Source organism: Brachionichthys hirsutus, chromosome 4, assembly GCF_040956055.1.
Source record: "Brachionichthys hirsutus isolate HB-005 chromosome 4, CSIRO-AGI_Bhir_v1, whole genome shotgun sequence".
Lineage (NCBI taxonomy): Eukaryota > Metazoa > Chordata > Actinopteri > Lophiiformes > Brachionichthyidae > Brachionichthys > Brachionichthys hirsutus.
Genome location: NC_090900.1, coordinates 1352906 through 1369300, shown reverse-complemented (window position 1 = coordinate 1369300; position 16395 = coordinate 1352906). Strand labels below are relative to the sequence as shown.

The following is a 16395-nucleotide window of genomic DNA, read 5'->3' as shown; positions in this document are numbered from 1 at the left end:
ATGTGCAGTAACTAAATGTGCAGTAACTAATGTGCAATAACTAATGTGCAATAACTAATGTGCAGTAACTAAATGTGCAATAACTAATGTGCAATAACTAATGTGCAATAACTAATGTGCAGTAACTAACGTGCAATAACTAAATGTGCAATAACTAATGTGCAATAACTAATGTGCAGTAACTAATGTGCAATAACTAAATGTGCAATAACTAATGTGCAATAACTAATGTGCAATAACTAATGTGCAGTAACTAATGTGCAGTAACTAATGTACTCTATTTCTTTATGCAAAGTACTGGACAATCTCACTCAGACAAATGGCGAGACAATAAGAGGGACAGTGAAGGTCAGACGTTTTGGAGACAAGGTCAGAGAGACCAGACTTTGATGGTTTGGACATGTCCAGAGGAGAGACAGGGACAATATATCGGTAGAAGGATGCTGAGGATGGAGCTGCCAGGGAACAGGACTAGAGGACGACCCAGGAGAAGAGACATGGACGTAGTGAGGGAGGACATGAGAGTGGCTGGTGTTGGGGAGGACGATGCAAAGGACAGGGTGAAGTGGAGACGGTTGGTTTGCTGTGGCGACCCCTCAGGGGACAAGAAGAAAGTCCAGAAGTAATTTAACAGCCTCCATGTGACATTTTGTTCTTGCCTCTCTCCCTCCTCAACTCAGCCGGTCAGACAGACGGCCGGCCGGCCGTCCACTATGAGGTTTCTGCCAAAGTTCTTGCTCTTGTGGGACAAGTTGGGTTCCGTCTTCCTTGCAGGTCTTTCCCTGCTACACCTCTAAAGTGCCTTGAGATAACTTTCTGTTGTGATCTGGCACCAGAGAAACAAGATTGTATTGAATTGAATTAAAGTCGGCAAAAAAGAAAACACGACAGACACATCTTCAATCTGGAGGTTATTTAATCTGCTACTGGAATTATGAAGCAGAATGCAGCGCATGGCATTCACACCAGAACACTTACATTCCTGTCCTTCGCATTCCCAGCACTGAACTCAATGTAGCACCTGACCCAAGTTCAAAAGAGATCAAGTTCCAAATCAGCCGAGGTAAAATCCCAAACAGTATGAACACAAACAAAGCCGTTCCTTCCGCAAACAAAAAGTTTATTTTGTAAGATTATACAAATACTTTTATATAATTTTAAGTGAAAAGAGGCAACATTGACATTAGGGCTGACAACTTTAACAACGACCCAAACGTAAAAGCTCTTCTGAATGGTTGATGCTTCTTCTACCTTCAGCGTAGCCGAGCGTCGACAGAACAAGAGCAGAGCTGCGTTAAGCACAGTCAGACGTCCAAAAGAAAAACGTGGACGTCAAGTTAGGCAAATGAATGTTACACAAAAGCACAGCCATCGTCTGAATGCAGCTATGCAGATGTGTTTGGCTCCGTTTCTGACCGTGTGACGTCCACCTTCAGACACAGCTGTATCACCTCCTCATGAAGCGCATCAGGTCTAGTACAGAGGTCAAAGCCCCAGAGCCAAGAAATCTACAACTAAAACGGTAAGTGTAATCAGCAGCAATCACACGATACATCCTAAAAAGAGAAGGTAACCATAGCAACGCAAGCCAGTACACAGGAGGCCGTGCATACAGCATGTTAGTACATGTTTTAAGTAAGAGAGAAGCTTATAAACTATCATAGTCTTTCTTGTCCTTCTTGCCTTCACCCTCAAAGCTGTCCGCCCCATCGCTGTTGTCACGGCGACGCTTACGGCTGTTGCGGACATTGAAGCGAGGGTTCATCTGTGGCAGGGGGTCCATGCCCAGCACCTTATGGATCTGACGGAAAGCCAGGAGCCTCAGAGCAAACTGTAAGGAGATGGAGACAGAACAGTTCAGAACTATTACCAGCCAGCAGAGGGCGCCACTTTGCCTTCATGACCGGATGAGACCAGCACAGATGAAAATGTATCCTGGTAGCATCAAAGAGCAGGCAGCAACACCCAAGGGGATTGTCATAGACGTGCTGGCGTCTGTTCTCGGACAAGCATCTCAGCCACACCCTTGAAGGCGTGTCTTTACATGATAATTATAGCCTGCAACTCAAACTGTATTTTAGCTGATCACATTGTGTTCAGTCTGATTTCTTCATCTCAATCAACGTGAGCATTTAAGCGTTTGTACTTGGGCACTTGAAGTAATGTCCTCCCTCTGCTGCTCTCCCATTGGTCCCAGTGTGTCCATAAGCTTTTTCTCACAAGGATCCACCAATCCTGGCCCACCTGTTAAAAGGAGTCAAACAGCACAGAGAGGTTAGCGTCCTCCAGATCAATACATCAGATGTCTGATAGCTGGAACATTTAACCAGTCAAGACAGCAATCAGATATTTGAATAATCACAGCGATGTAGTCTGATATTCTCATGAAGGCTTAGATCATGTGACCTCTGCAGTCATGAGTATTTAGACACTCTGCAAAGCAGCCATCTTTCACTTCAATCATCGTCTATCAGAGATTCATCTCTCGGAGTGATGAACTTCCCGCTCGCTAAGAAAAAAACTAAAGACATTTAGAACAACGTGGGAAAACAGAGGAAGAGAATCTCACCAGGAAGTAAAATCCCAGACGAAATACATTCAAAGATTCGCCTCAGCGCATCGCCTGGGCTGAGCGGAGCAGAGGAGCTGCTGATGGCCTTCTCCACCAGCAGCTCCATGGCCTGAGAGGAGAAGAGCAGCGTGAACAAGAAAAAATCAGAATAATCAAGACTAAATTTAGCCAGTCTTTATTCATCCATCCTTCTGGTACGTTGGAAATTAAGTCCACTGGACTGTTTATTAGCGGCGAGACAGATCATCATTGGTCTGTAACTTAAAAAGGGCTTTAGAACATAAGTCAGGGCACGAAATCCACTCAGGAAGCCGCTTCTGCACCACAACCTTTACGAACAGAAGCACTCTAAACGGACGGAGCGCCGAGGCAGAGGGACGCCCCGGCGTGTTCCAGACACTCCGGCTGTGGGAGTCTGTTCCAGGTACAAACACAACTCATTGTTACGTCACGCCGTTAGCCGTTGGAGTGCTACGTGGAGCAGCAGGCAGCAGTGTGATCTGTCACTGGACAAATACCAGAAATTTACCTACATTTTCACCTCATCTAATTAGCATATTTTCCGCACCATAAGGCGCACCTAAAAGCCGCTAATTTTCCCAAAACTTGACCGCGTGCCTTTTAACGCGGTGCACCTTTTATGTGGATCAATGCGGCCACTGTATTCAGAGGGCGTCGCCAAAGTAACAGCGGTCAACACGGTAAAGAGGAATTACAGTCCCAAAATGGCACCTACGAAGAGACACGCTTATGACTGAAGAACTCCGCCCACTGGATATCGGTGTCAACAGGGCCTTCAAAGCTAGACTAACATATTTTGTTACGACGCGCTAGTTCATTGAGCGCTTCGCCTTTCGAGCTGCAGTTGATTGTCCCTGCTGAGTTGCCGTAGAGCGACAAATAAAGAACATGGCCCCCCGCTAAACAGTGTCTGGTGTCAAGAACCATAACAAAGTACCCAATAACGGCGTCTTCACAGTACACCCTAAGATCGACTGGGAAGCCCAGGATTTGTATAAAGAGTTTGAGAGATTCAAGAGTCACGTCACGTTTGTTTTCGAAGGACCGCTCTCCAAGCTAACAGCTAAGCAACGAGCCGGCTGGCTAGGTACGCGGATCGGCGAGCAAGGCAGAGAAATCTACAAGACGTTGACCTGGGCCGACGGTGAAAAAGAGGATCCTTCTAAGGTACTGGATAGGTTTGCAAGCAAACTGCGTGGGAACAGTGGATGACCGAAGGCGAACACACGATCACGAAGACGGGGGGACAGCGCCGGGCGACATACGCCACAATCTGCCGATGGATCAATGCCTGGGCTGATATATCGGTATCAACCGTGGTCCGAGCTTTCACGAAGGCAGGAATTGTCGCTGAAATGCCAGACAACAGCAGCGACGCTGACTCGGACAACGGCGACTTTGACGAGACGGGACCGGGCACGTTGGATGCCGTTCTCGCCCAGCTGTTCAGCTCGGACACTGAAGAGGAAGAATTCGAGGGAATTCCTGAATGAGGAATAAACTGACAAAGTGAGCTTTACGTGTTTCTTTCACGTGTTTACAACTGAATAAGGCTGGGATATATTGTGACTATGGACATTAACGTTTGAACAACGGTGAGTTATTGTTATTGTACTGTTTCAAGAGTTACTATATTGTGATTGCACCAACGTTTGATTTACCGTAGCGGTATCGGACTGTTTTTTTTTTACGTGTTTACTGAATCAGGGAAAGTTCCCATCCACGTTTGTGAATGCATTAACTACGTGATAAAAAGTTGCACTACCTGTTGTACCTTGCTGTTGGTAATAGATAATACTACGTCACTGACGTTACCTCGGGGGAAAAAAATAAAACAGCATGTAGCATTTAGCTTTGAACTGTGACTAATGGAGTTGGAAAGGCGGCGCAAATACCAGTAAGAGCTACCGGTACCGGTACCGTATTGTGAATGCACTTGTTTTAAGAGTAAACAGTTGTCAGAACTTTGGTTTATATTTTATTAATAAAGTTTGACTGACTGAATTATCTGACTGTTTTGTTGACATTCCCTTTAGCGCGGCTCCACCTAATGGATGCATAACGCAACTCCAGCCACTACAGTAGTTTCTATTCCATGCGCCTTATAACGCGGTGCGCCTTATAGTGCGCAAAATACAGTACATGAAACAGTCACAACCCGACTGAACGCTGACACTGCACAGTCTGTCCATCCTGGCACTGAAAACAAGGACAGTCCAGTCCGTTGTCCCGAGACCGAAGACAGCCGCCGCATCACTCGACAGTCCTCCGAGGATTCATCGGACATTTTCTATGAACGCCGAAGCCTCACATGCTTGATGTTGTGGCAGCTTTTCCAAGAAATTGTGCTTTCAGTTTTCCATTTTAGTGATATTTTTTTATGTTCCACAATATTACACACTTTGAGAGTTATATTTGTTGGTAAATGGGACCGTTAGTGTCGCGTGCCTCCACTCTCCCAGCTGACAACTCGAAAGCGAGTTGGATGGCGATGACTCTCAGAGTAACACCAATAAGAACTTGTGATTGGCTGACTTGGCATTAACGGCAGCAATAATAGGATCAAATCCCTAGTCGGACCGACTCGAGATGCAGTTGGGGGTAGAATGTCCTTTACCACATCGACATGAGACGTATGAAATGATCACATCGCGAGTATCGAGTACAAATGGTTAACATAAATGTTTGAACGCATCGTGACACACTTACCCATCCTGGGAAGGGGGACCAGGTCGGGACTCGCTGACAGAGGTCTCGCAGGATCCGGATGATGATCACACAGGACTGGAGTCCATTGGCTCTAGCCTTTCAATGCGATAAAGTTAGCTTGATGCAATAACCAACAGTGAGAGATGGGCTCGAACAAATCAGTCAGAGGTCCAAATACTACTGTGCATAATGGAAGCTCGAGTATGGTTTAAGGTATGTGTGAGCCATAACGCTTTGCAATCAGCTGCCATTCCCAGTAGTCTTGTGCCTCATAGTTAGTAAGGAGCTCAAAGTTTGCAAGACGCACAAGAAACGAGAAGCTTTCTTGCCATCTTCTAAACCCTGATCCCAGGTTTATCCAGGTATCTCACAAAACAGGTACTTTAAAAAGTGCAAGAGTACACCTGAGGAGTACATAGCGACTGAAAGAGACAAGGACATCTGCCTCACTTTGCCCGTGTTTCTGCTCAGGTAGCAGAATCACAGACAACGAGTGAGAATCCTTTTTCTCCCTCAATCCCCATTCTACTAAAATATAGAGAATAAAAACGATACAAACATGAACGCACTTTTTTGATGGCACAACTGTGTGCAAGTTATTGTGCAGCCTTATGGAATTCCATGTATCGATAATGCAGGGCTCAAAAATTTAAAGGTAACACAAGGATGCCGGCTCTTTGCTAGAGTATTTTTCATGAGCTTCAAATCAACTTAGGAGTTATAATCAATACATGAGAGATTAATCAGATCATTGGTCAAATGAGTGGCATCCTTGAATATTTGTTTCAAAGTGGTAGAAAGGTTTCCTTGTTAACAAAAACCAAATGTGTAAAACACAAATAAATGACTCCACAGATAAATAATGCATCTCATAAGGCTACAATAAGAAAGAAATGATGTTCCAACCTGGAACCACTTAGCGTGGCGCAGAGCAGCCAGAGCGTCAAGGCATTTTTGCCTGTCCAAGACGTCCGCTGGGTCTTTCACCATACCCGAAGTTACATCTAAAAATGGATTTGAAGTGTCAAAACGGTGAGGAGGAACGGGTGTTTGACCAGGTTAGCGAGGCCGGCAGAGAGCAAACACATTGCCACACATACTAATGTCTCCTTCCCCGACAACGCATTGCTGTTTGCGCCGCGTCGAACAAGGCTAAAGAAAAAAGACAAAGGAAAGCCCTGATTACACACGAACAGACAGCTAACTGGAGGAAGCAGATCAAAGGGACCAAATGTTACATTATTTGACTGCGTGAAATGAGTTATTCATTTGCAGACTCATTTAGAAGCCTGGTGTGTTTGGTGAGCAACAATGTCAGGCTAAACTACACAGGTTGAGGCCTCAGAGCCGATACCGTTTTATCAGGCAAGCGGTTTTTAAGCTTAAGCTTGGTAAGTTTGGTGGAGCAGAGAACTTTTTGTTCATGCATTAGGGTAGAGGACGGTTTCCCGTGGCAAATCATCATTAGTATACGTGAAGACGAAAAGAAAGGCAGTGACCTGATAAAAAAGTGGCATGGCAACAGTAGGTGTGGCAAAGTTTTTGGAACGTAAGAAAGCCTTGGTCAAAAATCCTTCCGGAGCGGTTGGGCCCTTCTGGACCCCTGGTGGTGGATAGTGGACTGGACTCTTGTTTTTCTTTTTTTTAAGAAAAATAAGCTTTTCGTGCTGGACTTCTATTATTACAATTACAAAAACAAAAGAAGCAATGGGTGCTAAAGAGGAAATAAAACCATGAGAACTACTAGCAAACAAAAGGAGTTAGGATATCATGCATGCATACCTAACATCTGTTGGGTGGATTAGGGCCCTAACAGTCGATGGTCCAACCAGAGATTCCTGTCAGAGCATTCTCACCCAAACGTGTAACAATACTCCCCTAAGAATCATTTCAAATCATCAGATTTCAAACATTGTTCATAGTTTACCTTCATATTTACATTGTTCAAAAGCAGAATCTCTTTCCTTCTGGCAGAACCAACCTAAATAGCATCTCTTACTGAGAGTCGTACATCAGTAAGAGAACACCCAATCAACCTCAGCCAGGGGAACTGTTCACCAGTGCACAAAGGAAGGTTTGTTTCCTGTGGGAGGAAGAACAGCCAATGTCCTCTGCCCAATCGTGATCTTAAGCTTTCATTCCAAATCACATGAACAAGTCGCCCCTCCTGTTGCTCGTCTGATTATCTACTGCAGGAATTTCTCATCTCCTCGTCTCAAAGACAATTTTGAGGGGGGGAAAGACTGAAAATGCTTGATGTCTCCCACTCAATATCAGCAACAATAAAATGGAAACAAAATCTCTTGGAACACAGGAAACAAAATCGAATCTCACCCGGGAATAACTAGACTTAACACAATGCAAACACTGATCATGCTTTGTGTAAAGGATAAAGATAGCATTGAGAGGGAGGAGTTACAGAGCAAAAGGCCTAAGAGCAAGACTGCTGGCACTTGGCCCTTTCGCTTTTCCCCAATTTAGAACCTATAATGGATCAGCCTAACATAGAACGACCATTATTGAGTAATGGATCCAATGTTAAACCAAAAGAGCAGACAATCTAAGTCAATGCTTCACTGTAAAAAAACAAAGAGGAAGATGGCATTAAAACCTTTTCATCGGTAACGGGCAGCGCACGACAGACCGGGACGGAGACCAGAACCACAGCTACCAAATAGGATGAGCTTGTTACACGCCCTGTCGTTTCTGTCTCCTGAAACTCTAAAGACTCGACTGTAATCAAAGCCAAAGGAGGACGAGCTGTGTCGCGTGCCAGCAGGACAGTGCTCTTCAGGGTCTCAACCAGCAAATCTCAACCGAGTTCAGAAACAGCAAAAGGACAAGAGAAACCGGTGCAACCGGAAGAGGCTGTGACAGGCTTCCAAACCTCCATCCCGGCCGCCGTCCTCCCTGATGACCGGCGAGGTCAGCGTGATCGTGACTTGCATCTTTGTGTCGGTACAAGACGTCAGAATGATGGCCGCTTCCTGGACGGATCCCTTGACCTCGTATTTTTCTGGTGTTACAACCTGGATTGTAGAGACAAAAAGCCATCAACATTTCCTTTGTACAGCCATGGATCGTTATGATTTGCTGTGATCTGCATTCAGTGACCCCCCCCGAGGGGAAGGACTTGTGGAGACAGTACTGTTAGTTGTTTGGGGAGATGTTCCACGAGGCGGGTGAGGAGGCTCTCGGTGGGCTTCTCAGAACAGAGTAAGACGAGGTTGACGTTCTTGTCCCCACGGAGCAGCAGCCCTTTGGCCAGGACTCCGACCCTCATCACTCCCTTCAGGGCTCTGGACCAGAACCAAACACAGGAGCAAACCCGTCACAGCTCAAAGCGGGGGCAAAGGGAATGTAGAATAAAGACGGACAACAGGACTGCCCCCTGGTGGCCAGCATAGGCCATAGCACCGACAGTGTTAAGCTTTGACATGTACGAAGCAGACATTGTTACATATCCGACTCCTGAGAAAGGTAGAAACAGCCCACCTGTCTTTAGTGGGCTCCTTCTTCTCTTTGTCCTCCTCTTTGTCCTTGTCCTGCTCCGTTATGATGTCGGAGACCAGTTTGAGGGCCCGTTCTGTGATGGACACAATCTTCTGGATAGACTGGAGCTCATCCTCCGACGGGTAGATGGCCGCATGCTTCGTCATAACGTAGCGGTCATCCGAAGAATCCGGTCGACGTGGAGGCTGAAAGAAACGGCGCCTTCGTCATCAATGATGACAATTCAACAGCAGTCTGGACTGAAGCTTTAAATCCACTAAATGAATATTCCTTTACGTCATTCCAGGAATAATTTCCCAGGGGATTCATGAATAAAGTTCCTTCAACGCTACCATCCAAGTGGGAATCAACACTGATCAGTTGATCAATGTCTTACCACAGGACCCTGATGCTGCATGCCAGGCAGACCAGGCCGGACCCCTAGAAGGCCCGGAGGACCTTGTGGATATCCTCCGTCTGGCAGACGCCGCCGCTCATCCCAGTGGTGCTGCTCCTCCTCCACACGCCGCCAGTACATGTCTTCTTCATAGCGACTGAAAACGAGGCAACACAAATGAGCAGACTCTTAAATAGACCCCCCCCCCCACACACACACACACACAGTTATTTCAATGGCAAACATTCCCTTCGTGTGAACGATGGAAAGAGAAATCTTGTGGCCAATAGCAAAACAACGCAATTTAAGCAAGAGCTAGGCCAAAGCTACGACGCGGAAACCCCGAGTAGGTGCAACGCGTCTGCATCCGACGGCAGGCGTCTGTTCTATTCTAAGCGAGCTCATAATCCTACCGCATCTCCATCCTCCAGCGCTCTTCCTCCTCCCTTCTTCTCCAGTACTCCTCTTTCTGCATCTGTTTTCGCATCTTCTCCTCCTGAATCTTTCTGGCTCGGATGCTGGGTTTAACTTCCACCTGCAAATCTGGGTTGACCTTTTTCTGTGACAAGAGAACAAAGAAATGGCAGCAACATAAGACAGGGTGGACATCGGCGGCGCCTCACCGAGGCACCGACAGCAGGTTTCAGCACCGAGGTGCGTCAGGCTCAAACCTTGTATTGGAGGCGGTGCCTGCGACCTTTCAGATGCATCTCCTTTGCATTTGGATCGTTGAAACTACATTCACACAGCTTGCAATGGAAGCGGATGACCTTGCCTTCATCGTTCCGGACCTGAAAGAGTTCCACATAAGGAAACCGAAAGTTGAAAGTGTTTGTTTTTGAGGTGGCCTCCAGCCGATGGAGGCCACCTCAGGTGAACGGGCCTGATGAAACGTACTTCCTCAACGTAGTCGTGGCCAACAGGCTGAACGTCGCTCTGCAGGGCCGCCAGAGGATCGGAAACCTCTGCATCCACGTCCTGGCCACCTGAAGAGGGCGCTGTGGGCTTGGAAGCCTCCACTTTGACCTCGTCCATCTTCGGCGTGGTCTGTAGTTTATTTCCACCTACATTTGTGAAATCACAGTTGATCAAAACGTTTGTTGCGCCGATTGGCTGGTCTGTAGAGCCTGGATAGAATCCTCTTATGGATAACACAGCGAGTAACATCGAGTGTTGGGATTATTGATCCAACGGCTTTCAAACATTTTGAAGATGAGATTTCAGATTACAAGGGTTAGCCGGAGAAACACACACATTCTGTGTTTACTAACCAACAAAGTTGATCTTGGGGATGTTGACCTTCTTCCCAACGGAGGCAGAGGTTGCCAATGGGTTCTTGACACTCCCCACACCACTGACTATGCTGACGGGTTTCAGGTAGGGGGCGCTGGAGCTGGTGGCAGTCGACGAGGAGGCAGTGCAGAGAGAGCCGCCGGCGCTGGAGCCGCTCGGGCCGGCTGTGGTGGTCCTGCTGGCGGCAGCCGTGGTGGACGATGACGTCTGAGTCGCCATGCTGGGCTCGGTGGAGGGAATGGGCTTACCAAGTTTGGTATGAAGCTTCACAACCTGACAGAGACAGCAGGAAAAGAGCGCCGCCTCAAAACCACACCCACGGGGAGTTATCCGTCCGAGGCAGAGCAGGAACGGGACTCACACCCGGGTCTCCTACATGTCCAGCTAGTCGGAGACTTTTAATCACAAACTAAAATGCTGAAACGGGTGCTGCAGGCGTTTTCACTGATGCAATTCGTTTCATCTCATCTACTCTCACCCCCACCTGTGTGCAGCTTCACACGCTTCTAAATGCACAAATAGTGTCAAACAGCATGAGCAAACGTTTGTCCTTTTTCTCCTGTGAGCTAGCTAGCTGCAACTAACGGTGGAAACATCGCACCACAATCGAGAACGCACGCCTCCAAGGTCAGATTCAAGGTTAGAGCATCGTCTTCCTGCAAGGGTCATGTCCAAAGCCAACGCTTTAAAGAAGTCACCCCGTCGGGGTAAAGCTGCGTGCCGCGAACGCCTCTCGTATCCATACCTTCTGATGCTTGGCACCGCGGATGTGGGCAGCATAGGCATCAGCACCGGTGCAGGAAACGTCACAGAGTTCACAGCGGAGCTGGTTCTGAGCATTGCGGGCCAAAGCCCCCCCACTGCTTCCACTGCTGGTGCTGCTCTGGGAAACTTTGAGCGCCGCTTCCTTCTTCTTGTGCTTCTGGCCTTCGAGGTGCTCCTTGTAGGTCTTTCATGGTTTGAAGGGAGACAGCAGCATTCGTTACACTGACTGACACCTGTCTTCACCTCTAAATCACACCAGACTGGGGGGCCGGCAGGCTTCAAACAAAGAGCACCCCCGTTAATGGCTAGTGTGGGACATACTCACTTGTGGACCAGCACAGCTGATCTTACAGACGTCACAGTAATGGATCTGGGGGGGCTTGGGCGGCTGCTTGGGCCGAAGCTGCTTGTTCTGGAAGGGAGGTTTCTTGGTGAAAGTGTTCCCCGACCACGCGGCGGTCGCTGCTACGGCGGCCACCGCCTGCTTCTGCTGCTGCTGCTGCTGCTGCTGATAGTAGCTGGAGGCAGCCGAGTAAACCGCGGCCTCGTAGCCGGTATAGGAGGTTCCTGGAGACGACAACCAAACATGACTGGACGCCTGAGCAGCCAGACGTTGCTTGCTCAACATTGTAGCATCCAAAGTAGGCTAATCCTCGAGTCCACACCGAAGCCGATGCTCTGGACTAAACAGCATGGAAGGAGACAGTTTCCCCTTAACACCGGGACAGAAAATGTTCTTTGGATTCTATGGCTCTGGAACGTTGCTGGTTACATCCGACCTGAAAGTAAAGCCCGGTCTGCCGTTGACGTGCGTAACTTGGAAACGCACCAAAATGTAGAACTGAGGAGGACAAATCTGCAGCCGTAAGCTTCGTGCCGAGCGTACCGGAGTAGGTGACAGCATTCGTGCTGTAAGTCGGGCTTTGTGAGTATGATGGGACCACAGAGGCGGCGGCGCCGGCCACAGGCTGGACTGTGGAGCTCACTGGGTAGATGGAGAAGGTGGAGGAGGCGGGACTAGGAGCGGCTGGTTTGATCACCGTCACCTGTCGAGACTGCTGGCTCTGCGTGTACGTGACTCCCTGGCTGTATCCTGCCTTGGCGGCTGGAAAACACAAGATATATATTTTAAATATACAGTATATATTACTAGCTTCATCGATGTTAAATATACAAAACATCATTTGATCATGTCACAGAAGGAGTGGACAGAGGATGACGAGCTGTCCCACATGCCCACCAGCAGGACAGCGTAACTCGGGCCGGCTGCTCCAAAGCGGTACGCGATCAAAAACATTCAGTGTGTACTTTGCATACCGGTCTGGTAGTAGGAATCTGCCACACTGGGCTGCGGCTGTGCGGCAGCAACAGCCGCCGTAGCCGAGGCCTGTTGATAGTACTGCTTACTGTCATAAGCCACAGCGGGCGCAGTGGAGCGCACGTAGGAGTACGAGTCCTGCCAAGAGAAACAAGAAAGGTCCCGGGGTCAGAGGGTCCCCCAGCCACCAGACACTGAAGCCCAACCTACAGTCTGCAACCGCTGCGAGTGGGAATGTGGACCTAAAATATCACCTACGAAAGAAATGCAACGAAAACTTCAGAGTACGTCTTCAAACGGATCAGCCAGTGTGACTCAGCAGACTACTCAGAACACGGACATTTGAGTTCCAACTTTATACGCAGAGACTTTTACCGAGTTGAGTGAGGAGCCCTACAAACGTTCAACGTGGAATCGAAATAGAATTTTATTATGAAAATGTTTAATATTTACTTGGGTGTTCCTGAATCTTAACATGGCACTGAATTTGAAGAAATGAGTCCATCAAATGAGAATCAGTTCCTAGGTTTTGATAATACCAGTGAGATATTTAGTACCTCCTCTCAGAGGAGGTATTAAAAACACAGCGAGACTGATCCAGAGGACAAAAACATCTGGCTGAGACCGTCTGAACTGAGCCGGGCAGAAAGAGCGCGCGGCTTACCTGGTAGTTCTGCGAGGTGACCGGGGGTGGAGGCGGAGGAACCTCCGGCTGGCGCTGAGGGTAGCCGTAGTCGGTGGCAGCGTGGGCCGGCTGGTACCCCCCATAAGCTGCAGCAGCAGCAGCAGCAGCCACCGCCACGGGCGCAGGCCGAGCTACAGCGACGCCGGCTGCAGCGGGAGCGTAAGCCGCCGCCACAGGCGCCTGGTGGACGGTGTAGCTGGCCACGGTGGTCGGGTGCGTGTACGCCACGCCGGCAGCCTGCTGCTGGCTGGTAGAGAGGCACAACTTCAGCTCCACACACCGTCACACGAGTGAGGGGTTGGACAACAGCTCACGCCATTCATTTTGGGTACTGTAATGCTAACGGTTCACATTTAGCACAACAAAGGAGACCCCGAGCCATCGCTAAAATCAAAGCTACAGACGTCCTCGTTCCCACCAGAAACAGAAAAGCCCACGTGGGGGGCGGACCTGCTGAACCCGGTTGGTGAGTATCGTGTTTTTAACTTGGGTTCAAACCCTCCCAAGGATTCTGCTTGTTCTCCAGATGTCTGTGTCCCGGGTTCCCCGGCTTCCTCCCACCAACAAACGCATGCAGGAGAGGCGACGCGGTGACTCTAACTCGATCATAGGTGTAAACCTGACCGGTCATTCTGTGACCCGGCGACTTGTCCAGGCTGAACCTGTCTTCAACCAAAGTCGGCTGGGATTGGCTGATGTGGACACAGAAAAGGGGCCCTAACCCTAACCCTTCCTTACGCATTGCCAGATGGGTTTTATTTGTCCCCACATGCGTCCGGCACTCTGAGCCGCAGCCTAGTTTCAAACCCAGAACCCGAGGAACCTTTCATCGAAGCCGTTTGGATGTTTGTCTGCTCGTCTGTTAGCAGGATTACAGAAAAACTGCTGGATGGATGGGAGAAAACAACAACAAGCAAGTGTAACTGAGATGCCATTAAACGTCCAGAGCGGTCCAGATACCCGTCTGGATACCGATAATAATACACTCTGGACGTTCCCATTTACTTATAACACAATACATCAACTCTGGTTCACTTTGACTTTTCATGCTGGTGTATAAAGACACCAAGAACAATCTAGAACCTTCTGGTGCTGATCCAGATCACCGTGTGGACGGTGGAGATCCAGTTAGGAGGGGAACGAGCTGCTTGGGGGAGGTCTGTGCTCTGCATGGTGATTTACCCCTAGTCTCAGAAATGGAGCATCATTTACTGAATCAATAACATAAAAGCTAAAGTCCTCGGGGAAACTCTTTACTGAGGGAACAGAGAAGCAACAAATACCTGCCTTTGATCGATTTAGCACTGAACGCTACCTGCCCGGGCACCGTGGATTACTAACATAAACCGGAACCGGAACCAGAACCGCTGCACTGTTTTCAGAATGTCGTGTGAAACATTGCGTCTGTGCTGAACGCAGCAGCGGGAGGATGAGGCCCCCTCTCTCCCCCCCGCCGCAACAATGGCACCGGTGGGAACCATTAGCCTGCACGTCGCTGCTCGACGAGCTAGCGTTTGGGCTAACGGGCCATTTGGGTCGTCGGGTCCGCTTACCTATACTGTGCGGCCGCGCCGTGGGTAAATCCGAAGTAATTGCCGGTAGCCATTTTGGCATCTTCACCAAGCCGGCTCGGCACTGCAGAGGACAGAAGAGGATGAAGCTAAGAAGCTAAGCTAACGTCCACCATGTCCTCCGAGCTAAACGCACGACACCGTGCGCGTTCTGGAGGCTACTCACCATAGGTGAAGGAGACCACGGGGCATATGGGAATCATTGGTTCCGTTTATTCGACGCGCTGCTTCTCTGAGACCGGCCTGGATAGATTACGCATGTACCCGGAAAAGACGTGTTCGCGCATGCGCGGAAGAGGGGCGTGACGTACATGATTATAGGCATATTAATAACAAAAGGATTGACCACACTATCACAAATAAACTTCAAGAATGGAAATGTAAACTTACAAATACAGACATGAAGAACTACAAAAATAAAAATCCTGCAAGATAATTAAATATAAGAAAATTTCAATAAAGAAAAATTTATTTAAAAATGGTTTTAGGGAAATTAATTTGTAAATGTGATGTTTATTCAAGAGTGAACAGCAGTTATCAGTTTGAATCTGGAGAGAACATGCAAACGCCACCATTCACTTATTTTTGAATCTCACATTTTCTAACTCTACCAATCTTGAAAAAATAATGCAGTTTTAAAGTAAATCTGGATTGATGAGACATTTTGATAACATGCTTCTACTGACAACACGTCTGCTTCACACGACCCCTTCTGAACAAAACACTCACGTTAATGATTATTCATGCATGAATGATTAAAGGCCTTCTACGAAGAAGCCGTTCAATATGATGTAAGATATAAAATCAGCATTATTATTTCTTTATTTACTCCAAAATTAAAATTCCTGGCTGTAGCCATCAGGCCAGTCTCTCACAGTGGGAGTGGATGGTTTGGTGGTACCAGACCCAATTCTACACGGAGCATCAAAGTGGAAGAGTGCACAACTGAGGCAAGGCCAAACCCTGCTGATGACTGCTTAGCTTGTCTGGCCACGCCCCCACCCTGCACAGACATTAGCTCATAAGTTTTTGAAAATTAGAGCTAAACAACAGGTCCACCGTCCACTGCACCAGTACACCATCCCACTACCTTCAGGGCGCAGGTACAGAACGGTGAAGTGTGGAAGGGCTCGCCTCGGGACAAGCCGAATTCGGTTATTGCCACCCTGAACAGACGACTTCGCCGGTCTTTTCCACTGTTGTGTTTTAGTCACATGTGATCAGTCAGTGAAGATGAATTTCCCTACGGGGACCGATAAATTCTCATCTAATCCAGCAGTGACGTTACCGATTTCAACCAGGCTGCTACAAATCCCTCTGTGGAGCCAGTGCTTAGTTTGTCTCATTTGGACGACCACAGAAAGATGACGTTCCTTTCTGTTCTATTTTGGTGTTATTCCTCAAGAAACTAGAAAAGCACAGACCTCCTCCAAGCAGCTCGTTCCCCTCCTAACTGGATCTACACCGTCCACATGGTGATCTGGATCAGCACCAGGTTCTAGATTGTTCTTGGTATCTTTATACACCAACATGAAAAGTCAAAGTGAATCAGAGTTGATGTATTGTGTTATA

The 16395-nt window shown here is 48.1% G+C and overlaps 1 protein-coding gene across 1 annotated transcript; it reads right to left on the bottom strand.

Annotated features, from left to right (window-relative positions):
* Positions 1 to 1099: 1099 nt before the first annotated feature.
* On the bottom strand, positions 1100 to 15060 carry zfr (zinc finger RNA binding protein). Its single transcript, XM_068760984.1, has 20 exons — positions 14990 to 15060; positions 14806 to 14887; positions 13232 to 13499; positions 12567 to 12705; positions 12136 to 12354; positions 11575 to 11816; positions 11230 to 11433; positions 10463 to 10757; positions 10089 to 10255; positions 9863 to 9982; positions 9605 to 9750; positions 9192 to 9348; positions 8798 to 9000; positions 8451 to 8601; positions 8190 to 8331; positions 6209 to 6306; positions 5303 to 5398; positions 2570 to 2681; positions 2147 to 2244; positions 1100 to 1831 (listed from the first exon to the last, which is right to left on the bottom strand). The coding sequence occupies exons 1-20, from the start codon at positions 15024 to 15026 to the stop codon at positions 1649 to 1651; spliced, it is 3159 nt and encodes a 1052-aa protein (XP_068617085.1). The 5' UTR covers positions 15027 to 15060; the 3' UTR covers positions 1100 to 1648.
* Between the last annotated feature and the right edge of the window lie 1335 nt (positions 15061 to 16395).